This window comes from Simochromis diagramma, unplaced genomic scaffold (assembly GCF_900408965.1).
Source record: "Simochromis diagramma unplaced genomic scaffold, fSimDia1.1 OVJJ01000413.1, whole genome shotgun sequence".
Lineage (NCBI taxonomy): Eukaryota > Metazoa > Chordata > Actinopteri > Cichliformes > Cichlidae > Simochromis > Simochromis diagramma.
Window position 1 is genome coordinate 2,002,522 of NW_024386948.1, and position 27,292 is coordinate 2,029,813.

General features: G+C 42.9%; 1 protein-coding gene across 2 annotated transcripts; it reads right to left on the reverse strand.

The window, feature by feature from the left end:
• Positions 1–1,722: 1,722 nt before the first annotated feature.
• On the reverse strand, positions 1,723–25,586 carry jam2a (junctional adhesion molecule 2a). Of its 2 annotated transcripts, none has more exons than XM_040038334.1 (10): positions 25,144–25,586; positions 18,966–19,031; positions 18,651–18,761; positions 11,556–11,705; positions 11,258–11,445; positions 10,928–11,030; positions 9,973–10,080; positions 9,817–9,832; positions 2,775–2,808; positions 1,723–2,615 (listed from the first exon to the last, which is right to left on the reverse strand). In XM_040038334.1, the coding sequence occupies exons 1-10, from the start codon at positions 25,190–25,192 to the stop codon at positions 2,577–2,579; spliced, it is 864 nt and encodes a 287-aa protein (XP_039894268.1). In that variant the 5' UTR covers positions 25,193–25,586; the 3' UTR covers positions 1,723–2,576. The 2 variants fall into 2 exon arrangements, with proteins under 2 accessions (XP_039894268.1, XP_039894269.1); XM_040038335.1 differs by having other exon boundaries at positions 9,817–9,829; positions 25,144–25,581.
• Positions 25,587–27,292: the final 1,706 nt, after the last annotated feature.

Sequence of the window (27,292 nt, forward strand, 5' to 3'; positions counted from 1 at the left end):
CATATGGTGAGGCACAGTTAATTAATTTTTTTAATTTATATGTAGATATCCAAAAAGCAGCAAGCCAAATGTTGGCTGACCTAGATGCAAACTGGCTGTCAATCTGCACCGTTCTTGAGCGTTCCCCGTTATGACAAGGTCAGCGATGCATTTAAGCCTTTCCGTGATGAATGTTTTGAAACCCCAAAATAGCATCAGAAAGGGCAAGTTTCTGTCTGACCTGGTGCCTAAATGTTTTAGACTGTGCAGCCAGCCTTTAAAGCTGCGCTCAGAAAATGTACCAACATCTACCGCTGTGATTTCAAGCAGTGCACGACTTCATTAAACACACTGAAAAGAAACAGAAGTGCATGTAGTCATGGCTGTGGGTTAAAAATGTTGCTGTTTATTCTGTTAGAGGGGGAGAAAAGCAACTCTGGAAATATTTAGTTAACCTGTCTGGGAGGGAACAGGTCTGCTGGGAGATTATCACTTGAAAGATTAATGTAAAGTCTTGCCGACCGAGGCCGATGCACTTCACTGTAGCCATCTATGGGAATACAGCAGAGACTGTGAGCATTATAAGAGATGATGCAGTTAGTTTGACGAATAAAGCAATAATGCAACTACCAGTTTTCCACATTGATAAATCTGCAGTCCACTTAATTAGATTTACATGTTCTTGTCACTTTAAGTAGAAGTCATGAATAATTCCTCTTGTCAGGTTGATGCTTGTGCTGACTGCAGCGGTGGGAGAAGTGCTGTTACTCTGAAAACTCCTCAAACACATCCATATCTATATTAATGTAACACCTGAGTGTTGCGGCTGGTAAAGGCAGGCAGGGATGATAAAAACACAAGCTAATGTAAAAATGGTGAAAAAGCGAGTGACGTTTGGTTCTGCTCAAACATGGATATAAAAAGTGGCAGCAAATGCTTAAGGACTTTGAGATGATGCTTTAGTAGGTAGCTGGTTACTACAGTGTACAAACATGGGGTTTGCATCAGTAACTGGCTGTGGAAGTGCAAGTTAATGGTTGTTTACAGGATTTTATAGGCAGCGCAGAAAATCAATACAGCGTAGTATCACAATATTTTGCCTGATGATATCGTATCGGTAAAGGAACACCAAATATTGGTCTTTTATCAAGTCAATCAGCACCACCGTAAAGTTATAACATTAGCTGGGCAAACTGCTAAACCATCCAACACTGGATGCACTTAGCTCGACAAAGCTACCTGAGCTAGCTAGCAGCTCAGTCACAGGAATAAAGCCAGGACAGCAACCTCCTTACATCTACAAAAGAAGAAAAACTCAGTGGCTTTTGTTGTTTACTCATGCCCACTTGCGATTGCAAATTGTGGAGATCGGAAAGTGTACTGAGCACAAATGTGAAAGTTAAAGGTGAATTTCTGTCCTTGTAGACGGCACCAGATGTGTAATTTCCAGTGATTTATCACAGGAAGTTGCTGTACCATCAGAAACAGATTGTATGTAATTGCAAACTTCACCCCATTCAATCTCAGACTGATAGCAGACTGCCTTACAGGCAGGTTTTAGTGACAGTGTTATGCTTGTAAATCTCATTTTGTTGCCAACCCCCCCAACATGTGAGATAACTTGACGTAATTTGTGGTTTTGAAGAGCGATAAATCGCAACATGCCACCTCTAGTGTATAGGCAGCTACTTCTCGTGTTGCATTCTTTCCACCATTGGAAACGGGGTAATAACAAACATGGGCTTGAGTAGAAAAAACTTTATTACTGATACACTATTCAAATAAAACTCTGAAGTCATTCACACAGCCTAAAAACAGACACTCCATTTGATAATCAGTGGCACAGAAATATAAAGACATATAAAGAAAAAAGTAAGGCAAATTCTTTTTACAAAAAAAGAACTGTGATCCATAGATAAATATGACAGACAGACAAATTAAAAAGGCACAAGGTATATAGTATATATGTATATTTATAAAAAAGACCATGCAGGCACATCAGGATGGAATGGGGTTGTCCTCAGCGTTATTGTTAAGTGGCTTCTTGTTCTTACTAAGATCACGAGTGGTCCCAGTGTCGAAGACGAAATACTGACTGAGGTAAGCTGTAGTTTTATTGAAAACAACTGAGATGCTTCCCTTATGGCTTTAAGGAGAATTCCCTGTCATGATTCAATTTTTTTAAAGACAAGAAATCTATCAAATTAAACATCAGTCTTTGGTAAAAAATAAAAATTGAGTAATTAAAGCAGTTAGCCTTAGAAATTTATACTGAGAAAAAAAAAGATCAATTGCAAATTCAACATCTGACCACCAGGGGGAAGCAGAGTACCATGAAACTGTACTTAATCCCATAATAGCAGGAGACATCAATGTAAGAGGCGAATACACAGCAAAGCCAGAGAGTAAAGAAGCCTTGCAGATTTGCTTGACATCAACCATCCGGAAGGATTGGCGGAGGAATAAAGATTGAAATTAGCACGTATTGGAAGATCAAGAGCTCGTTCTGAGTCTGAAACAAAATCAGAATCCAGTGTTGGCACCTTATCACCTTTTTTTTTCTTTTTGTTTTGCTTTTGGAGAGGAAGACCAGCTTCTCAGAGCATGAACGACTGTGTGTGTTTAAAATCCTGGGGCTGAGAAGAGGGACACAAAACAAGTATTAATGTTTGCTAAATAAACTGATGATTTAAATTAAAAAGCACACACACACACATCAAACATCCGGTAAGTGCGAACTGCTACATTTAGGCAAAGTGAGAGGGAAAGAAGCAAACCTGAAAACAAACACTTACTTCTTGGGGTGGAGGGATGTAGTTGACATTGGACCTGGAAGACAGAAACATGGTAAGAACACCTGACAGCTCTAACCTGAGTTATATCTCGCCTGTATTAATAATGCACGTGGCAAACACAGGTAGGAAGAACAGTCAGAGCGAGCTCGTCATTAGGCAGCACTGGAACAAAGTGGAGAGCAAAGTGTAAGGAAAGTGCTGCAGTTTGTCGCAGGAGGGCTTGTGTATGTGCATTTGGAGAATGAGAGACCTTTTTAAATCAATCAAGATGTGCAGACTTTAATTGCTCTAACAATAATTTGTTAATTATTTAGGAGTTACAGCCATTTCTATAGACTGCTGTGGTATACAGGGGCGGGATTATGAAAACCGTGGTGATGATCAGAGCTTTAAATGTGCCTGTAAGCAGATACGATTCGGAGAGAGTCGGGGTAATGCTTTTCTCATTTCCGATCTTTACACCAAGCTAACGTCTCCTGTTTGAATAAACAGCTATGAGAGTGCTATTGATCTCCTTTCAACATAACAAGCTCGATGTTAAAAAACAGCTCCCTGAATTTCTTTCTTTCACATTTACAGTCATTTTAAATAGTGCAAAAGAGGGATTTGCACATTGAAAAGTTGCAATTTTTTTTAAAAAAAAGTTAAAATATATAATATATGTATGAAAATTAATCCTGTGGAGCTTTAACAGAGTGATTATCCAAATGTCTGACAATTAAAAACAATAAACAACTTGCATGTATGAGTTTTACTTATATTGGCTTCATTGACATTTAATGCTTAGAATTCTATCGGGCAATTTACCTCACCTCGGAGATGTAGAGATCTTAAAAACTCGTGTATCAAATATGACACACTCGGTGTTACAGGATTAAGCAATCAAGGCTGAATGATGGTCAGAGTGCTGCCCTTTTGTCTGCCACGAGTTCAACGCTCAGTGAAAGTTGCAGCTTCAAAAAATCAGGTTGAAAATTAAAAAAATAATATATATATTTACATTTCTTTGGGTTGTGAATGGAGATAAATTGGTGCCAATTTGAGACATCATCAAAACTGTTGAAATTTTTACTTCTTGCTTCCGTTTATGATGTTTGACCTCATTTCCTCCCCTAAATTGTTCATTACACAAACTCACTGGCAAATGAAAACCAAATTTTTGTTCACAGGAAAATCAGTTTTCGACCAGAATCTGCGAACATCTTGAATCAGAGAAGACTTTAATGTAGTTTAATGTGATTTAAATGTAACAATTATGTGTTCAATCTGAAACTAAAAGCCGAAGAATCTTAATGTAACCTGTGTTTTTCCAGATGAGGGAACTTTTAGTGCATACATCCAACTGTAGGTGTGTTTTCACCATTCAAAACAAAAAAGTTCACATAGTCAACTTTGACTTGTAAGTACGTTTGACATATTCATTTTCTTTAACTGTAAATAATGTGGAATTGATCAGAGATGCTGTAAAACGCCGTTTATGAACACTGGAATCATTCATCGTGAACTGTTTGCATCTGCAGAGATGTGCAAAGGTCCTTTTGTTCAGCAACAGTCTTGTGTTGCAGCGGCACGCGGCGTTAAAAGTCTAAGTGATCGCGTTAGCGGAGCTGTGAACTGTTGTGTAATGCATTTGGCTTGCTGAGTGTCTGGCACATCAACCTCTATGGCTTTAATTATAGTCTCGAAATCACCTCCAAAAATAAGTCTTCTGGAAGTGATCCTCTTCCAAGAAATGAAAACTATTTCACGGGGAAAAAAGTAAAGTTTTCCTACAACACTGTGTAGTTGGCGCTTTAAAAACCAGCACTGTGGCTCTTACAGGTACATTTAATGACGCTGTCTGCTGAGGTCCTGTGAGGGATCCATTTCTCAAGTGAGCGACTGATAAATGGTCACTTATGGACTAATGTGCACTACCTCTCTTTCTAGTTTCACTGGAGTACTGTGGAGGGAGTAGTACACACTATTGTACTGCTTATGTGGCCCATTTTTAACCCACAAAAACTCAACTAGAAACATTTAAGCAGCAGCACCGGTCCAGCTAAAGTGAAGATTTTCCATTACATTTAGTAGCACAGTGCCCCATAATCAGTGGGCTAAGTGTTATTTTAAATAAAACAAAATAAAACAAATGTGCTTTTCTCAAAAAAAATTCTGAGCACGACTATAAGTTAGGCGAAAAAGATCAATAACCCATAAATTAGCCAGTAAATTTAAAAGTTGTAGCCAAAAAGATGTTCAGCTTTAAATGAAGACAGGAAACAAGTAGCTCAGCTCTCTGTGAGCAAAAGAAATCTTCTTACCGGCACCTCTAAAGCTCAGTAATTAACACATTATCTCGTTTGTTTAATCCCAACACAAACAGCCAAAACAACATATGGTTTTAATGGTGGGTCAGGTTCTGCGGTTCCTCCAAAGTCTCGCTGTCTGCGAAGCAGTTACGTCTGTTTATTTTATTTCCTAATGTGCCACACTCACATGTCCTCAGCTCTGTGCAGGGTTTGGCTGCTGATGTGGGCTGCACCATGACACTGGGAGATCCAAAATGACCTGCGGGGGGTCAGGGCATGGGCTTTAACAAGAAGCATGCCCTCGTGGACTCGTACTGCACACCATGCTTTGGAGTGTGAGTATTAGTGTGATGTCATCCGTAAAGATGTGCAGCTTAACTGTTGGTTTGGAAAGCTTGAACATTTGTAACCTAAATCTGTCAACCTCCACATTTGATTTCTATTCCATGCATTTAGCTCTCTGTTAAATTTACCCAACAGGATTGTGCATTCAGATTTATACCTAGAAAGCCAAAAGATACCACAATTAACATGCACAGGCGCCCAACCAATTATGTCTCTGGAACTGCTGGTTGGACAACAATGACATTCACTCATATGCTTAGGTTTAGTCAGGCATGTTGAATCATAGTGGATTCTGTCATTCTGCAACAAAACAAGCAAAGAAATGACCCTGACCAGTGTTTTATGGTCATTTGTGTGTAGTTTTTAGCAATGCCAGACCTCCAACTCTCATCTTTGGAATAATATTACTAGTAGTAGAAGTCCTAATAGTCCATCTAATATTTGAGCAATGACCTGAATTCCAACAGATGTTGGAAACCCAAATGAAAAAGTAAGAATCAAAATAGGCAGAACTAATATGTTCAAGCCCACTTTTAAATTACATAGAGAAGTAAACCAAGATGTTCAAGCTTATTTGAGCACACTTTATGAATGACATTTCATAAACCAGCAAGCATGCAGCCAATCACATGCAGCAATCCAACACCGCAGTATTAAAAAGCTCAAACTGTGTGACTGCCTTTTGTTTGAGCAATGCATTTAATAGCTGGAGTTACCCAAGGCTCCAGTTTAGGCCCCTTTAAAGGCACAGTGTGTAAAATCTCACCACTAGGTGTCAGTAGACTGCAGATTACAGGCAATTGATTTCTGTTTTCTTACCCTCCTAACATTAGCTAATATCTAATAAGCTGAGAGTAAGTAATTGTGACAATATCGGGAATAAATAAGCCTGTTTATGAAGTGCCAGTCACGTTAACTCTTTCCTTCATGTTTTCACTTCTTTGGTGTGGGAGACCTCTTCTCAGATGATTAAACATAGGTATGATCATTCATATTTAAGTCTGAAGTTGTACACATGAATTAAAATTCAAATCAAGTTCAAATTTGGATTGAACTGATTTAATAACAAACTACTGCTAAATGCAGAAAAAAGCTTGTCTTGCTAGAATGGTAGACTAACTAAAAACACAAGGAATCAAAAACATAAGCAAAGCTTGCGGCATGTGAATGCCATGAGTTCTCTTCTCCATCATTAGTGGACTACACGTGGTCAGGCAATGTCCATTTCAGCCACTGTAATTAGGATGGAGGAGAACATGGTGGCTTCCATAAACTGTGCTCTATGCTTTCTATCAAACACTGAAACACTGACGACTGCAGCTGAGAGCAACTTGGGGTTCAGTATCAAGGATATTTAGGATCGAAGCACCAACCTTCCAATCAGTTCCTGCTTTACCTCCTTAACTCCACAAACTAAACACCAAAGAATGCATATTTATGTGTACAGCTGACTGTACCTTTAAAGACCTGTACTATATCTAGTTCCTTACTACAACTAGAGCTGGGCGATATAAGATTTTTTCATATCACAATATGTTTTTTCATTTCAGGCGATAACGATATATATCACGATATAAGCCAAATAACTATATTTGTAAGATTTAAATGTGCCGTTGCTCACAAGTAAAATGTGAAATAATCAGCAGCTTGTTTTTATTTAAATATTTATTTCCCATAATAAGTTCAACAGGGTAGATGTACTTAAGGAACATGAGACTTTTTCAGATAAATAAAGGCAAATATTGCAAACTACACAAAAGGCAGCCGCTAAAGCGTTTAAGTTTCAAAGTAGAACAAACGAAACAGACTACTAAATTGTCAATTCCACTTAGAAACAAAATATTAATTCTAAAAATAAATCTTAGTTTGTTTTACAGAAGAACAGACAAAATTGACTAACTTTTGTCAATATCAAATAAACTGAGAACTAAAAGGAAATTCTCAATCTGTCCTTGTTGTATAGCTTAGCTTTTCAAACAGTTTTAACAGTTACTTTAGTCTGACAAAAGCCGAATGACGAATTAGCGGTCAGAGACTGAGGCTACGTCCACACGTACACGGGTATTTTTGAAAACGGAGATTTTCCGTTTTCGTTTTAAAAAATAATCCCGTCCACACATAAAGGCAGAAATGAAGGAAAACGCTGCTATGAACATGCCAAAGCAGCAGGTGGAGCTAGATTCCTAACCGTGTAGAAATGTTGGCCAATCAGAAGTCTAGAAGCCTCGGTGGGAAAAAGTAAACAAAGCTGGGGCATAGAAGCAGAACCGAGTCGTATGTGTGGAGGGACAGTAACTGTGTGTATATGTAAGCATTTAAACACTGCAGAGAGTACTATTAACAGTAACAGTATTGTAGAAATTCATTTCACCGAAACAATAACGTGGCGCACAGTGTGACGTCAAAAAATGCGCACACCTTTGACGCTGCGTTTTCTCCGTTTTTCTAGTCCACACGTAAATGCAAAAACGGAGTTTTCAAAAATATCCACCCTGGCAGGAGTTTTTAAAAATCTTCGTTTTCAGTGACCAAAAACGCCGTTTACGTGTGGACGAAAGGTGCAAACGCATAGAAAAATCTGCGTTTTCAAAAATACCCGGGTACGTGTGGACGTAGCGCATGCACCAGTTTATTGTATTTCCAGACTTGCTTTCGGCACAATTTACAGTGCGCGCTACTCTGTTTTTTGTCAGACTTGAAATAGCCGAAATACCTTCACACTACGGAACTTCTATGGCTCTTCCGTTCGACAATCTCTCCGGCATTGGAACCATCATCTGTTTTCTCTTCGGTAACCTTCGGTCACGCTCGGTTGATTTTTCTAGTCGGCACACTCATTTCCTCCATTACCCGGGCGGTACGGTGGCTGGCTGCTTCCCAAACAAATACACATGTGCGGCTTGGCACTTGTGCTGTACGTAACAAGTCACGTGACGTGACGCTGCGGCTGTGATTGGTTCGGCTCTGCGCTACTTAATTTGGATTGGCTGCTCTTTTTTTCTTTTTTTTCCTTTCTTTTTAAGAGGACGAGAGCGGCGAGGTCTATCGCAATAGTTTAATTTTTTTATCGAGAAAAAGTTATATTGCGATACATATCGTTATCGTTCTATCGCCCAGCTCTAACTACAACCGATCATTTCAAGTATTCACCATACACTGTGAAATCACTAGTGCCTCATTTGAAATAAAAGAAGTAAACTGTTTCGTACTTCTTTGGCTAATATTTTCCAACAAGATCTTAAGTGAGCAACTAAATGTGACCGCAGCTACGCTTTTTAGTATCCTAAAAAAAAAAAAGCCAGAACAGTCCGAACTGTGCTTCATTCAACCAACATTCATCTACGACGACTGAAAACACATCCGCTGTCAGTCCTCAGCATGAAATAACATTCATCCATCTAACCAGGTGCCCGAGGGACCATTTTTCTCTTAGATGCCACAATCTAGATCTGCATCGCCGCTCAGTAAATTTGTACCCACTATCGGTGCATCAGAAATCATGTCGCATTGTCTTTGATTCTTTGTGAAGAAGCCTGTTCTATAAATAGGAAGTTGACACTGACAACTCCAGTTAGCTCAGCAGGATAAGCATCAGACTTTAACCCAGACAAAGAGCTTTCGCATCAGCTTTAAGGAGAGCTCTACACTGACTCCCCATCAAACTCCAAGCAGTAACAAGCCAGTAATCAAATAACATAAAGTCAGGCGAGTCAGACCTGGGATACGAGGCCATGCATTTATGTCTCTGTGTCTTCTGGAACCTCTTTACACCCACTCTGGTGTGTTTGGAGGGCAGTGTCTGTAAGACGGGTGTAAGCGCCTTCAGCTATGCCACACTCTCATTCTTCAATATCCAAATAATCCTTTTCAAATTACCCGTCCAATCAGTTTAATTGCCTATAATTCCTTCTACTGCCAATATTTTCCTTCTTGCTGATTAACAGCCTGTAATTATTCCATAATTATGTAGCACTGATTGTTTCCCCCACAGCCCTGTTTTGAGGAGGGAGGAGGCGGGTGGAGTGGTCATCTGTCTGGCTGTATTTTGACATGAATTCAACATTAGTACATCTGCTTGGAAGTGGAAATCAATTCTAAAAAAAAAAAAAAAAATCAATCAAAATAATAGCAAAAAAACTTTTTCCCAGGGTTTTGCATCTGTTGCCGCCAATCAAATGACCCAGTGAGTTGAAAAGCAGGCACTGCTGCATCTCAAATGAAAACACACACTCACACACAGCCACAGCTGTCACTCCATACAGTCCTGACTCAGCACACAGATGCAGACAGGCCGGCTAAGTGCAACAACAATCCACCCCTCCCCACCGCCTCCCCTCGACTTCCGCGTGTAAGATATTAGCTTGTGTTTGTTCACATCAATGTTAATTTAATCACAAAGCTCTTACCTTCCTCTGTGTCCTGCTGATGAATGAGCCGGGACCGTGGAAGAGAAAACAGAGTCAATGTCATTCTTTTTTTGGCGGGAATTGAAAACAGTTTCTATATTAATTGGTGCACTGTGGAGTGGTTATCGGACTGCCAAGACAGCCACACAAACTCACGGCTGAAGAAGCCGTTCCTCTGTAACAGGAAACCGCCGCATCCACAGATGAGCACGGCCAGGAAGACCCCCAACACTGTTGCCACTATCGCTGTGATGTTGACGTCCTCTGGAAGTGTGAATGAAGACTGAATTATGAGCTGTTTACTCGCTAATTTATTGAAGCAGCGAGACACAAGATAAATCAGGAAGCAGCAAATAAAGCAAAATAATCTCCTAAAGTGGGAAGCTGTACTGCAGCGTTCCTATAATTTAATAAAGTCCACTTAATATGCTTTTCTTTTTGTCATATATATACAGTTACAATGATGAACGCTCATCTTAAAACATAACCAAATGTACAAGTAATGCCTGTGAGCCACAAGCTCAGGTCACACACTGCTGTAAATGCTCTGTTTTAGACAGGCTTCTCCCCTCGTGGCTCTGTGTGATGTCACTGAGAGCGGCAACCCCTAATATGGCCATCTGTGATTGCAAAAGCTCCACCCACCTGCTGTTAAAACATTAATGAGCCAATGGGAAGCAAGTGGGAGGAGCTAGTTTCAGACAGATGGACTGCACCAGGCTCAGTGTAAAATAAACTACTTTTTAAAATCAAGCACAGCTGCCTCTGCACAGTCCAAGAATAAAAAATATGGAGCTGAAAATGAGCATAACAGGTCTACTTAAAGTGCTTAAATGGTAGTGTGCATTAACGTAGAGCACATTACATGATTTATTAACAAGCCCAGCACTTATTTTCATCAACAGCGTCGTTTTATATTTTGTAATTTGGCCCACACTGGCCACAGGATCTCTTCAAACTGTAGGCTAGGCTATAAATGTGTCCAGACTTTAGAAGCAGGGTGGAATGAACTTAGTGGGCTTTTCCTCTCCACTGCATCCTTGATTTTGTCTGGTGCTGAAAGGTGTGGGGGATGAGGCGGGATTTAGTGTGGAAACGCACACACACACACCTATCGTCATATGCTTGGCCTCGCACATCTTGGGTAGTCCCACTCCGTTGGATGCCAGGCAACTGTATCGGCCAGTGTCCTCTTTGGCTACAGATTTAAACTCCTGTGGAAGAGAAAAACCAACCAACAAACCTCTATTATTAGAAAGAGCACGCTTTAAAGTGAAGTGTCTTCTGTCCTGACGTGTCCTTGAGGAAGAATCAGGAATGCTACCTTGTATCACACCGAAGAGCAACTCAGCAGAAGCATCTTTATGCTTACACGATACTACAGTGTGCATCATTTGCCTGGTTTTCTTTATCTGCATGCACACACACTTATTTGTCTCACCAGAACTCCTGTGCGCGAGTTGATTAGATAGGTTGCGTTGGCATGACGGGGCGGGTTCATTGGCTGGTTGTCCTTGTACCAGGAGTAAGTGGCAGGTGGGATGCTGTGCTGGTCCCTGCAGCTCAGCTGTACCACTGAGCCAGTCACTGCTGAGCTGGGGATTTCACAGAGTGGGGTTTGAGGCGGCACTAAAAGAACGGGCAGAAAAATCACACCAATGTAAGCAAAAAAACATTCCCATCTTTAAAATAGTCTGAATGTTCTTATTACAGCAGATTCTCATCTCAGTCAGTGGTACCTAGGACTTTAAGCGTTACATTGGTCTCGCCCAGGTTGACAGAGTCTTTAGGAGCACTGATCTCACAGCGGTACTCTCCAGCATCCTCCTGGGTCACTTTTTTCAGCGTCACTGTCGCTCCTTCAATGGTCGCCCGGCCCTCAAAGGGACCTGAGAGAAAGAATAGAAGGTCAGAAGTGGAAATGTCTTCCATGGCTGTGGGCTACAGCCACTGCATGTTATAATCTACGGTCTGCAATACTGCCACCCAAAATTTAATAACCAGTAGCAATTGAACAATTGCAGCATGAGTAAAATAATCTACTATTAAATGTTTTCTTTTTTTTAACCACTGCTATAATTTGGAGACATTTTGAGTCGCTGTAAACCCAACACTGAGGATTTCCTATACTGTCATGCAGCTACTGGATGTGACACACATGCACTGAACCCTGGACTTTTGTAGACATTACCCAATGGAGGTGTATGTGAAAACACAAATGTCCAAGTCTGATCAGACAGCCACGGAGTGCATGTTTGTGTGTGGGTAATAATCTGGTACAGCTATCGAGTGGCTGTCCTGTGTCCAGCCTGTTGTACGCTCTACTTCATCGTCAGGAGTTGGTGTGTATCACTGGTAAAGGTGGGCGGATCGATCTAAATATCGATACCGATACTACCGATATTTTGGTTGGATGGTCTTAGAGCAGGGGTGTCTGACTCCAGGCCTCAAGGGCCGGTGTCCTGCAGGTTTTAGATGTGTCCTTGACCCAACACAGCTGATTTAAATGGCTAAATGACCTCCTCAACATGTCTTAAAGTTCTCCACAGGCCTGGTAATGAACTAATCATTTGATTCAGGTGTGTTGACCCAGGGTGAGATCTAAAACCTGCAGGACACCGGCCCTCGAGGCCTGGAGTTGAACACCCCTGTCTTAGAGACATGCTAGCATGATAAGATTGATGCTTTGTTTTTATCCTAGGTTCAGTATGTTATATTTTTTTTAATGAAAGACAATGTACCTCATACCTTTTTGTGTTTGACTGTCACATCTATTTTATTCATAGCCTGTAGCACATTTAAACAACAGAAGTGGACCCAACGTGCTTTAGAGACAGACACGGTTACATTTCCGGTCTCCCAAAAAAAAAAAAAAAGTTTCAAAATACACGAAAAGTTGAAATTAGCTGGAAAGTAAAAATCACAATGATTTAGTAGTTATCTAAATTTACTGCAAAAAATAACATTAAAATGTATTAAAATAATTTGCAAATTGATGAGGATTCATCTCATAAATGATCAAACACTGCTCTTCCCCACATAAGCTGCTTTCAAGCATTGGTATCTGTAACACTGGTCCTATATTTACTTGGTATTCACACTGCACTAATAAATGGCTTTAGTTACAGGGATTTCATCAGGTTAGGTTTTTAGCCAAGACAAGAAATCCTTCTTGAAACTTACACAAATCAACTTTTAAGAATTTAGAAAACTATTATGCATTTTCTCCAATGATGTAGCGCTGTGCAAGTGTTGGATAACCCTTCATTTCTTTACATTTCCTTCCATGGAGCCACACTTTCTTGTAAGCCTTTAAAGTTGTTTTGAACAGTACATCTTCAGGCTTTCTGAAGGTCTTTCAAAGTTTTTATTTGGCTGCTTTTTCACTCATTTTCAATCCAGTGCTTGTACCTGACCATTCTCAGAAGAAGGATTAATGTGTGTGTGTGTGTGTGTGTGTGTGTGTGTGTGTGTGTGTGTGTGTGTGTGTGTGTGTGTGTGTGTGTGTGTGAACCCACTTAATGCCGACTTATTCAAGAGTGAAAAAAGCACCTAACTTGAGAGATGAACCAGTGTTGTGTCTACACATAACAAACAACTTGGGCGCTTTGTTACTAGCAGCCTCATTTGTTCCCATTTCTTTAGTTTAATCTATGAAAAATTCTATTTGATTCGATATTTGGTTTAAATCATTGTCAGTATATACAGAGGAGGTCAGGGGAAAGGTACGACAGTGTCTACAGCCATCTGGTTTGTGGCTGCATGTCAGCCAGTGGTGCTCGGGATCTTGCAAAAATTGATTGAATTATGAATGGAGGAAAGCACCATCAGTTTTTGATTCATGATGCAATACCATCTGGAAAGCATCTTATTGGCAACAGCTTCATTTTTCAGCATGACAGTTATCCCAAACACACGTCAATGCAGTAAAAGCATATCTGGATAGAAAAACACACAATGGAGCACTATGAGTCATGGATTGGCCTCCCTAGAGCTCAGACCACAACATTACTGAAGCAGTGTGGAAGCATGTTGACAGAGAACAGAACAAAGGGCAGAAACATCCAAAGAAGAGCTTTGGATGTCCTTCAAGAAGCCTGGAGAATAATTCCTGAAGACTTCTTAAAGACATGACAAGAAAGCTGCCAAAGAGTGTGATGGAGAATAAAGGTGGCCATACCAAATATTGACCAAATATTAGCTTGTTGTCTCCCTAAGAAACTGGTTCCCAACAACCTTTTTGTGACCTTTGGTGTTCAAATGTATCCAGTATTTACTTTCAATATTATTCATACATACCTTTTAGCTACTACACCTAAACATTACCAGTGGTTAGCTAAACATTTCAACTGTTTATCCATACTTTAAGTTACTAGCTTAACAGTTAATCAATACGGTTAGCCAACATTTTAAAAGCTAGGAATACGTTTTAGCTAGCCACTGTTTTACGTGTTTATCTATTATGTTAAGCTAATTTGTTTATTAGTAATATTAGATAATACTTTCATATAGTAGCCATACTTTCAGTAATCTATTTGAACTTCCTCTTGATTTTTGGACCATTATATATATATATATATATGGATAGCGTAGTGGTTAGACTACACGCCTTTGGAACAGAGGATCGCAATTTCGATTCCTGCCTGGGGCGTCTGTATCCAGTAAGGCTCCTAAGGCTAGACCCCCTATGCTAAGCAAGCCTACCGCAGACATGAGCGAGACAGATAAATATGAAGGCATGCCGGCTCGGACGTCGCCCGGATCAACAAGGTCCGCGTCAGGTGTTGAGGAACCAGGGCACCCTGACGAAAAGTGGGCTACTGGAACAAGAAGGCATCGGTGGGCAACAGACGAAAACAGGGCGTTGTTGGAATGCTACTACGCAAGTAACCCCGGCGGAAGGGGCTACATGAATAGGATGAGGGACCTATGGATTCTTCGATACCCAACATCCACAATGACGGCGAAACAACTAGTAGCTCAGTGTTCCAACATTCGAAAGAAGGGACTGCTCTCACAGCTAGAGATTGACGAGGTACAACACAAATGCTACGGCAAGGAGGAGTCAGGACGCCAGGTCAGGGGGGAGATATCATCACCCCCACCCGAGATTGGGTACATAGCCCCAAGTGCGATAGGCGAAGGATCGTTGAGTGCGAGAGGAACTGACCTGAAAAATAGGATCATGGCCAAGCTTGAAACCTGGATCCCCCGTAGCTGCTTACCAAGATTACGTGAAGTACCCTCAGAAGGTCTGCTAGATGATGTTAATGCAGCACTACGGGCAATACCTACAACCACAATTACCGACACTAACAAGCTGATCTACAATACGGCAGCAGTGATCAGTGAGATGCTTGGCTACAAGTTGAACAGCCACAAGGGGCAGTACCCTCCATGGAGAAGGAGGCTAGAGGGCAAGATCAAAGTAGCACGGAGGGAGGTTAGCCAACTAACGGAGTTGCAGAAAGGTGCGACAAATAAGGTGCCTAAGAAATACAGCAAGCTGTCCATACCTGAGGCCTTGGAAACTGCCAAGCAAAGACTCACAGCCTTAGCCAGCCGCTTGAGGAGGTACACCAGAGAGATAGAAGGCAGGAGAATAAACCAGCTGTTCTCCACAGAACCAGCAAAGGTGTACTCTCAGTGGCAAGGGAACAATAAGAGAACAGCACCACCAAGGCTGGAGACGGAGCAATACTGGAAGAGCATATGGGAGAAGGACGCAACCCATAACGGCAATGCTCAGTGGCTAGTGGATCTGAGGGCAGACCACAGCGACCTCCCTGAACAGGGTCCAGTAACCATCACAGTGGCAGATATCCAAGAAAGGGTCTCCAGTATGAAGAGTTGGACAGCACCAGGGCCCGACATGGTTCACGCCTACTGGCTAAAGAAGCTGACTGCACTCCACGAGCGTCTGGCAGCACAAATGAACCAGCTGCTAGTTAACGAGAGACACCCGGAATGGCTAACCGAAGGTCGGACGGTCCTGATCCCCAAGGACCCCAAGAAGGGACCGGTCCCCTCCAACTACCGACCAATAACCTGCCTCAGTACTACATGGAAGCTCCTGTCAGGCATCATATCGGCTAAGATGAACAGGCACATGGGTCAATACATGAGCGGGACACAGAAAGGAATTGGCAAGAATACCAGAGGCGCAAAACACCAGCTACTGGTAGACAGAACAGTCAGCCAAGACTGCAAGACCAGACTGACCAACCTGTGCGCTGCCTGGATTGATTACAAGAAGGCCTATGACTCAATGCCCCACAGCTGGATACTGGAATGCCTAGAATTGTACAAGATCAATGGGACCCTAAGAGCCTTCATCAGGAACTCAATGGGGATGTGGCGTACAACACTAGAGGCCAACTCCAAGCCCATAGCACAAGTCACCATCAAGTGCGGGATCTACCAAGGAGATGCTCTGTCCCCACTGCTGTTCTGCATAGGCCTGAACCCCCTCAGTGAGATCATTAACAAGACTGGCTACGGATACCGACTACGGAACGGAGCAGTTGTCAGCCACCTCCTGTACATGGATGACATCAAGCTGTATGCCAAGAGTGAACGAGACATCGATTCACTGATCCACACTACCAGGCTATACAGCAATGACATTGGAATGTCGTTCGGACTAGAGAAGTGTAGTCGGATGGTAACAAAGAGAGGGAAGGTAGTCAGAACTGAGGGGATTGAACTACCAGAAGGCAACATTGCAGACATAGAGGACAGTTACAAGTACCTGGGGATCCCGCAGGCGAATGGGAACCATGAAGAGGCCGCTAGAAAGGCTGCAACCACCAAGTACCTGCAGAGGGTCAGGCAAGTCCTGAGGAGTCAGCTGAATGGTAAGAACAAGATCCGGGCCATCAACACGTACGCCCTGCCCGTGATCAGGTACCCTGCTGGGGTAATAGGCTGGCCAAAGGAGGAGATAGAAGCCACTGACATAAAGACAAGAAAGCTCCTTACCATGCATGGAGGGTTTCACCCCAAGTCCAGCACCCTGAGGCTATACGCTAAGCGGAAGGAAGGGGGCCGGGGACTGGTGAGTGTCAGCACCACAGTCCAGGATGAGACAACGAACATCCAAGAATACATTGGGAAGATGGCCCCAACTGACCGAGTGCTCAGTGAATACCTCAGGCAGCAGAAACCCAAGAAAGAGGAGGTAGACGAGGAACCATCATGGAAGGACAGGGCCCTGCACGGTATGTACCACCGGCAGATAGAGGAGGTGGCTGATATCCAGAAATCCTACCAGTGGCTGGACAAAGCTGGACTGAAAGACAGCACAGAGGCACTAATCATGGCAGCACAAGAACAAGCTCTGAGTACAAGATCCATAGAGGCTGGGGTCTATCACACCAGGCAAGACCCCAGGTGCAGGCTGTGTAAAGATGCCCCAGAGACAATCCAGCACATAACAGCAGGGTGCAAGATGCTAGCAGGCAAGGCATACATGGAACGCCATAACCAAGTGGCCGGCATAGTGTACAGGAACATCTGTGCCGAGTATAACCTGGAAGTCCCGAGGTCAAAATGGGAGATGCCCCCAAGGGTGGTGGAGAATGACCGAGCTAAGATCCTGTGGGACTTCCAGATACAGACGGACAAAATGGTGGTGGCTAACCAACCGGACATAGTGGTGGTAGACAAACAGAAGCAGACGGCCGTAGTGATCGATGTAGCGGTTCCAAATGACAGCAATATCAGGAAGAAGGAACACGAGAAGCTGGAGAAATACCAAGGGCTCAGAGAAGAGCTCGAGAGGATGTGGAGGGTGAAGGTAACGGTGGTCCCCGTGGTAATCGGAGCACTAGGTGCGGTGACTCCCAAGCTAGGCGAGTGGCTCCAGCAGATCCCGGGAACAACATCGGAGATCTCTGTCCAGAAGAGCGCAGTCCTGGGAACAGCTAAGATACTGCGCAGGACCCTCAAGCTCCCAGGCCTCTGGTAGAGGACCCGAGCTTGAAGGATAAACCGCCCGCAGGGGCGTGCTGGGTGTTTTTTTATATATATATATATATATATTTTTTTTTTATTCCTTCCTGGGTTCTTTTTGGTGTGTCCCCCCCCCCCCCCCCCACAATTTGTTAACTTTACCACCACTTGGTTGTTCAATTGTAACAGTTAAACTGACATTTCCACATATATGTCCCGGTTACATCAAGTACTCCTGGTTGGGGAATCCCCTCTACCTAAGGGGCTGGGGAATTTTTCTTAAAACAGTAAACTATAACATGATATCTCAGCTGAAATTAAAATAATAAATTTTACAATCCGCAGTCGTGCAGTTTACATAACTCCATATCAAAAAGCTGTTATCTCAGAGAGATAACAGCTTGAAAGGACGACTTCCATGGCAAGGCTTGTCATGAATTCACAAGATATAGCAGCAATTTCTAAGAAGCAGCCTCACATTATGAACACAGTAACTATTCATAGCACCTTTAAAACTAACTTCAGCCGTAAAGCAGCCAATGAAGAGGCAGCGATGGGTCAAAGGCATTTCAAAGCCTTGACATATTTGAGAAAACTGTCAGGCTAACTGCACCGCCTTTAAAAACGACTGGCCCGGGTGAAAGCTGCTGCGATTCATTATTTATTTCGCCCATTAAATTCAAATCCTAAAACATAAAGATGAGAGATCAAGGACAAGAGACACATAGACTGTGAAATATCTCACCCGTACCCAAGTGTTTTGTTTTTTGTGGGGGGGGGTTTTGTGTGGCACACCCTATCCAGCTGGTACTGCAAGCTGATTACAACAAATGTCCTGTTTGTTCACCGAGAGGATGGAGAGCGACGGGATGCTTTCTCACCTCGAAACTTTCCACCAAAGAACACAAAGGAGACGTCTTTCCCCTTCTTCTTCCATTCGATGCGTGGTTGCTGGTCTTTCTCTGTATAGAATATGCAGGACAGCACTGCATCTAAAGAGGGAGTGTGACCAATGAGATATTTATTCCACAGCAGCAAAGGATCAGTGGCATTTTTAACTGCTTGGTCTATTTATAGCCTTATGATTTATTTTGACAGAGAGAATCAGATAGAAGCTTGGTTAGAAAAAAACAAACCAAAAAAGACCAAAACGTGGAAGCGGCCCACAGGAGGGCTGCTTTTTTCCCCCGCCTCACCTTTGTGCTCCTCTACCTCCACTTTATGTCTGTTGGTCGTCACTGTGACAGGAACAGAGGGGGAACCTGGTGAAAGAGGAGGAGAGGGGAGGGAGAGTGGGAGATAAAACGAGAGGTGAGAGCAGTTCAGAATGCAATATCACTCATCATCCATTAGGGGGCAAGGTGAATTGGGTAAAGTGCTCCACATTGCCCGCTAACTGCAAGAGGAGAATACTTAATGGCTGTCTCTGGTGTCTTGCTCCACTGTCTGAGGTAAAGACGTCAGTCGTCTTTCTCCAGGATATCTGGAGTTAAGGACGGGATTACTCCCTCCGTCGATTTAATCCCGCGGGGTTAAGGAGCAGCCTGCTGTATGTTTAGATAGAAAGAGTCACCAGTCATTACATTGGGGAGGGGGGGGGCTGGGTCAGATTAACCTGATGTATGGTAGGCATTAGCTTCTACCTATGTTTGGGTTTCCCTGATATCTGTGTCTCATTGACACAGGAAGAGGAAGCAGCTGTGTTTCCTGTGTGCTGATTGGTTTAAGGGGAGGATTACTGTCTGGTCGTCCTGATTAATTAGAGGTTAAGGATGGGTGAAGGACGTACGATGGAGAAGCAGGTCGAAATCGTGAAGGCAGGAACAGGAAAAGCACTAAAACACACAGAGAGTCTAACTTCAGCCTGAAAAAGGTTTTCAGACTGAAGGCTGCACAGCTGGGAAATTACAGAATAAATGTTGAATGGGCCTCTGGGGTACATTATGGCTTTCAAAACTTCTAAAAAACTTATAATTTGGCTAAAAGAGGATTTCTTCTTCATACGTTCTTGAAAGCTCATTAACTTCCCTCGCCCTTGCAAGCACGCACACACACACACTTTCCTGCCATTGTTCCTGGAAACAGCACAACTCAAATCTCATGGTTGTAACTTTAAACATAAGTGTGACAAAACATATTGTCACATCTCCACTTTCCTGTGTAGGGCCCATTGTCACCAGATTACAGTGAGTAAGAGAAGGTTTCCCTGTGGCAGGAGGGGTGAGGTGGAAGCATGCCGGCCAAGCTGAGACAAAAGACAGGAAGTGTGAACTACAACATGGAGACGGCCAGTCAAACTGACTCTTCAGCTCTATGCGCTCTAAAGGTCTCTCACACAAATTTGCACAATGGCTGCTATTTTTATAAGTAACTTTTTTACACAAGCACCACCCTAATGTCATTTTCCAAATGCAGCATCAAGCAAACTCGAAGTTTTTTCTTTTTGTTTTAAAGCTTTCCGTGACGTTTGCATAGTTTACACCAGCTTCACTTGGTCAAACTTTGACCTAAGTGAATTAAAAGTGCACGCTCTCCCTCCACACGTTCCTCCTCGCTCGCCTTCACGTTGCTGTGCGTTGACTTGCAGCAGTGTAACAGGATTATCATCGTAGCTTTGGCTCGCGTATCGCGACGCCCTCAGAGGAGCCATTGTCTCACTTGAGGGTGAACAAGACGAGGGAGGGAGATACAATGAGATTAAAAAAAGGACAAGAATGAACGATCAAGGAGAGATGAGCGGCCCTAAGAATAGAATACAAATGGAGTGGAGGAGAGTGAGGCGACCGGGGGGAGGTCGGTTAGGGCGGGGGGGACAAGAGACCCGCAGAAGCATGAATAAAAGAGAGAGTGGGATTGAAGGCGAAGGAGATCCTTTCAGACAGTAGGACTGTGAGAGGAAGAAGCTCTTGTCACATAGTGTGAGACCAGGCCTGCCGCCACCTTGAAGGGTGTCTCTTTGAGAAAGAAGAAATGTAACAGGGCTGACAACGTGCCCACACTGAGTGCGCTTTTGTGTGCATGACACATACACATAAAAGCGCACACTTAAAGAAATGAGCAGAGAGGCTCTGCAAGTGAGGTCCCGCTGCCTCTGTCATGCTTTTCTGTGCTCTGCTGCTACGAACGCTGTCAGCTCCACTGTCCTCAATTAACTACAAAGGCGTCGAGGCAGACAATGAACACATGGCCCGTTCGGATCATTTCAAAACTGCATGGTGGATAATGTTAACATGGTGTAGCTTTTGCAGTCTGCTGTGTAAGTCGAGTAAATAACAAATGTTATTCAAGCTCACAGACGACTGCCAGCAAGCAAAAGTTGACCCACTGACCCCTGGATGCCACTTTGATGTTGCGTCATCTGTTGCTGCTCGTGTGGGTGAATTTAAAGCAGACCTATTATGTTTTTTCCTTATACATACACACACACACACACACACACACACACATATATATATATATATACATACACATACATATTCTGTTTAGACAATCAGGAGAAAAAAAGCTGTCTTAAGGTAGCGACGTCTTAAAGGTACAGTTATTTTTTTTTTACATTTATTTAATATCAAACTGATGCATTCTCATAAACTTTTAAGTTAATCAATTAATCAAACACACAGGAGCCATCTTGCCTCGCCATCTTGAATACAGTGGGTAAAATGGACATCGCCAACAAGAGCAGGCTAAACAACAACAACAGCTGTCTTTAAGCTAATATTATACCAGCCAATGTTAGGCTCAAGTTTCTATAACTCACACTTTCCCCCTGCTAAACTGTTTGATTTCATTGCTACAATGTGTGAGACTTTATTTTCTAAGTGTCAGAGTCAGACAGTGTTAGATCCAGTTCAAAGAAAGCTTTGCTAACAGCAGCTAACAATAGCTAACAGCGGCAAAAACAGCAGCGTTTACTGACAGAAAAGTTCAGGATATCCTCAACAATTCACCTCGGTATCGCTGTCATCGGACAGAAGTGAGCTTTCTTGGCTCACGGACTCGTATTGAACCTGTTTCAAAGTTTTGCAGACTCCGTCATAATAAATAGATGTGGACATCTGGAGGTAAACAATGGACTGACAGTTTACGCTCACTACAGATGAATGGCCGCCAGAGTTGTTTGTCCTGCAGTGGCCACCAAAGCTAGGATTATGCAGATGAGTCGGGAAAGGTACGAAAACAGAATTGACCCTGCAATCTGCAATCTAGTGACATCTAGTGGTGAGATTTTTAACACTCTACCTTTAATCTGAGAAAAGCTCAAACTCAGCAGGTATTTTGGCTTCCAACATGTTTTATGTGGGGGTTTTCTTGTAGCTAGAAATGACCAGGTTTGCAGCAGTGTATGGAGTCATCTGCCAACATTAGCAAACCTTCACGAAAACCATATTATTTATCATACAATTCAATTAAATATTCTAAAAGATTACAACAGCACCAACACGGTGGAGTGGTCCAGTTCCTTAAAATATAAAGCCCCATGAGGTGACTATTCTTCTGAAGTAGTGCTGTATGAATAAAACTGAATAGAACTGAACTTTAGTAAGCAGAGGTGAGGTCTAGCTGGCCTGTCAGCTACAGCTGCCTGTTTTGGGATGTTGGTCAACGTATCATTGTCCTACTTCCAGTAGGATGTAGAAAACAAAATACACAAAAAAACCCGTCCCGAGAGTTGTTTTGATGAGGAAGCGTCTGATTAATCTGATCAGCCTCTACGGTAAGTACTGCTAAGTTTTATTTACCACTTTATTTTTTAATTTAAATGTTTTGTGGGAGTTTTTAATCATTCGTCTGTTATATACACAATAGATATATGGGACAGACTTTTACTCATCTAGACGTCATCTTAATTTTTCAGCCTTGCTGTTTATGCTACAGCAAGGCTAAATAAAGATCATCTTGAATTGTGATCCATGCAGAGCTGGGACTTAATTAGGACTGCTTTAAACAATGACTGGCATTTGCATCCAAATGGACAGCGTAATCTTATAAGACATACAAAACATCTCCAAATTGTTCCGTTAGTCACCGGAGGTTGTCAGAGCGCACCGCATGTTTTCATTTGGCTGATTTTTACACCGCCTTTCCTGACCGAGTCCCAAAGAGATTTGTATCTCCTTCCAGGATTGACTTTGATAGGCAAATATGTAAACCACCACACTGAATCCTGGACGAATCTGGGATCTTGGCCAAAAACTGGAACATCCATAGAAGCTAATGCACGGAGCCCTGATAGATGAGTACAAAACCATCATCAGACAGAGCAGACTGATTTGAGTTAACATAATTTCCAGTTAGCAGGACTATTACCGGCACCGAGTGCTGAGTATCCTAACTACAGACTAACTACACAGTACATAAGTATGGACCACTAGGGGTTGAAAATCAACTCTGTTTTACACTTTTCCACCAATCCAGGTGGACTTCAACTACTTTGGTCAAGTGAACAGCAAAATAGCCTAATGAGGGGCTACAGCGTTGCACTAGATTTGCCAGATGAAAAAGATTATTATAATAAGTACCACAGCAGCAGGTCTCTGGTGATTCTCCAATATAGCATCGGATTTGGCCACAGCGGTAATTAAAATGCTGCTTCTGTGGGCCTGTGGTGGTTCTGAAGCACGGGAAAGACTAACAATAGCACCAACACAGGAAGGAAAAAAACTAAAACACACACAGACACACACGGATGTCGTGCATGGCATTAACATCAATCAAACAGTGCTACTGCTTAAACTCACAGGAGGGACAGCCACCCTCTTCCCTGAGCAAAAAATAGAAGGATGGCACGCTCACTCCTTGGCACTCAGCTTTACTCTCATTACGCGGTCCGTTCTGAGTATTACAGAGACTGAGGCGGGTGTTGCCAGGGCTGTGCCGAGGTCAAAAGCATGGCGCAGTAATAATTAAGGCACTTATTCAAATTAACAGAGAACAAATGAAAGAGGGAGGGAGATGGACCCATAGGAAATATCCTGTCTGCCTGCGTGATGTAGATAGCATGAACGTGGAGGGCAAACACGTTTCAAGGCTGTGGAGGGGGGGTGCTCAGGAAAACAGGATGACGACTGACTGTGCGGGCGTATGTGTGTGTGTGTTCTCCATTTGAACAAAGCCAGTCTGTGTATGACTGTAAGACTGTGAGCAACAGCTGTCTCAGACAGACACAGCATGAGAGAGTGTGTGTGTGAGAGGGAGAGGTTGATATGAGGGAGTTGATGTGTGGATATATGTGTGCGAGAGGGTGAGGTTGGGGATATTACTTAAACTGTTTGTTTGTGTGTGTGTGTGTGTGTGTGTGTGTGTGTGTGTGTGTGTGTGTGTGTGTGTGTGTGTGTGTGTGTGTGTGTGTGTGTGAGTGAGTGAGGTGACATAGAAGCTTCAGGATCACTTGCCAGAGACCCACCCAAAACATTTCCTCTTCTACTTCTTTTTTTTCCGCTTTTTAAACAATGTAATGTACAAGTAGCAGTGGAGCTGGCGGGATCTCATTGGTGCTCTTCTCACCTGCTGACATCCATCAATTGAGCCACATGACGAGTGATTTCTATCACAGCGGGACTGAAAACACACAGCTCTGTGAACTCTGACCCGGAGTCCTGACAGGTGGCGAAATGTGAGTAAAATGTGCGTGACTCACTCTCACTGTCTCATCACATCCATCTCACGCTCAAGCCCCAAACAGCACTCTTCCTTCCTGCGTCTCCGTGCAGGATGATCAGCCCTCTTTAAATGTTTTCTTGTTATTTGCGCCTTAAAATAAATTTAAAATTTTTGTGTTTTGTGTTTCCAATTTCCTGATTTCTTCCCGCCCACCGCCCCTGAAAAAACAAACAAACTCCGTGTCACGGTGAAAACCAGCTTGAAGTTTCTGGTAGAAATCCAAGCGCTGACCTCACGCGCAGATCTGTGGCTTATTCTGCCAAAAATGGGTACCCACCCGCCACCAACATAACACCCACACCCTTAAGTGGCACCAGGCCAACACAACTTTGGGGCCAGCTTGTAGGAACCCAGCCTGGCTGCACCGTCACCACGGCCCACTCTCTCAGAGGGGGTTCAACTAAACCGCGGCGGGGGGAGTTGCAAATGAACAATTACGTGAATCCAAAAAAGAAAAAAACATGAAATGAAAAATTCCTCTATATATTCATCTTCCAAATCATGTTTATAGAAAGCAGACCAACGCTGTACTATGACTTCAGTGAAAATCCGTAGAATAATTTCCCCACAATATAAACATCTAGGCTTTCAAGCACATTTTAAATAATCGATTCTTAATGATTCGTAATGGTTTCGCCCTCGTCTAGAAAAGTAAATAAAAGGGAACACTCAAGAGCAACTTCTTCGAATGAACACTTTCCATTTTCCACTTACATTGCATCAGTAAAATCACAACAGGAAGATACAGGGACGTCCCCATCATTATCGTCCCCAACTCTGCCTGGAGTCTCGTCTTCGCAGGAAGGAGCGAGGAGGCAGATCCCGAGCCTCGGCTTTGTTGTTCACTTGTTCGCAACTCCCAGATAATTCATCCGGCATCCAGGGAATAAACTGATCGCCCGGGAGGGTGTGTGAGCGCGCGTGTGCGTGTGTGTCAAGCAACCGGACCGACCCGGCGCTCAGCTCCTGGCACGAGAAACAGACGAGCGTGAAGTCGCAACTTCTGCACGGAGCAGTCAGCGAGATCGACGTCCCGGCTGAAAAGTGCGGTGAGCAATGGCGAGCAGCCTCTGTCACTGTCAGAGAGACGCGAATGGATGCTCTCTGTTCTCGCTGGGCGGCTGGTTGAGATTGAGGTGGAGGGAGAAAGGGAGGGAGGGCGGAGTGAGCTCTGATGAGCAGAGCGGCGGAGCGCCGAGAGCGCAGCGCCGTGTCCAAGACGCGCACTGCACTGCCAAGTGGCCACATAGCGGTGGTGTGGCAGCAAAGGTGTGGTCGCCTTAATACCGAACCCCGAGGGAGACCCGCGAGTTATGCTGAACTTTGAGGCCCACTCCACGTAGAAACACACACATATTACAGTTTCTTCCTTCAATGTTGGAGACAAGTTTGTTAGAAACAGTCAGAATCAATATGGAGTATTTAAACAGTTTTGATGTTACCAGGTTGCTCAAAAATCTCTTTGGTTTCAGTAAGCATGAAACAGGTGATCTGTCGGAGCAGAGGACGCACACTGAGATGCAACACTACGGATTAGGAGTTAACAGAAGAATTGTAAAGGTCTGAAATCGTTTGCGTTTTTATGAAAGGAGGGGTGCCAAACTTAAGGCCAGGGGCACAGAATAGGCCCAGCAAAGACTCCAATTTGGCCCACCTGATGAACATTGTGTGTAGATTTTGAACTTTAAACGGTAGATTTTACAGCTAGCTTTTCTTAATGATAATCACCATACTACGCCAAAGCAATTAAGTCATGGATAAACAGAAAAATGTCGACAGAAAAGAACAGCAATGTCTGTTCTTTTGTTGTTGTCGTCATTAAAACTGTGCCGGGCACCTTCAAGGTTCAAAAATAGTAAATGTATTTCAGCTTTTCCACCATAACAGAAAACGAGTTGTTGGGCAAAGAATTTTCTTTCAAGTTATTCATTCGTCAACTCTGAAAATCTCCCCGTGTTTTGTGAGTATGAGCTCATGATTTCACTTGGATTTCACACGAGGTCTCGTAAGTGGTTCTGAAAGTGATCCTGTCCAATTATGCTTTTGCTCACGATTTTGTATAGGATGGATTTAAATAATAACGAGTGTTTAACAGAGAAAAAAAAGCACTGACATTTAAAGTATGGTGCAATCAAAAGCTTATTTAAGCAAAGTAATTCTCATTAAACCTGAAATGCATGACAATAGTTTTTTTCCTCAATAGAAAGCTGAATGCTGATTATATCCAGAGAAAGACGGGTTATTACTCATCAGCAGAGCATTGATTCCTCAACAATTACTCAACAAGAGATTCAGCGAGGCACGCAGATTGCATTACAGACCTTTTGAACAAATGGAGAACAGAAGGACATAAATTAATTTGTCAGGATGCATTATTTCACAGTATTTTTGTAGTTATTCAATTTTAATCATCTGTGCAGCACCAGTTCCTAAACACCTCTAAAGTGCTGCAGGAGAGGGGAATTCAGGGCATCAGGGCACCGAGTCAAACATCTCAACTGGGACTGAATCTGAGGCATGTGTGTTTGGGTGTGTCTAACACACTGTCAGGGTGTTTTTGGGTGGGTGGGGGTAGCAGCAGGATGCTTGAGATGGGACAACAGCTGCATAGTTTGCAGCTTTTCTGGCCAGAGACTTTGCGCAATCTTACATTGTTTCCAATCCAATTTGGGAAAAGTTGAATGTTACTGAGAAACAAACATAATAATTTGACCAGAAATGGGTGTTTTTTTTTCTGTTTTATGGTTCCTGGCATTCACTTTTAATCTCAAATGATCTAAAGACACCCAAACAAGGGATCAATTTTCCAAGTCACTGGAAGCCATTAAACATAAGACATACTTTATGTATCCCAGATATGGGA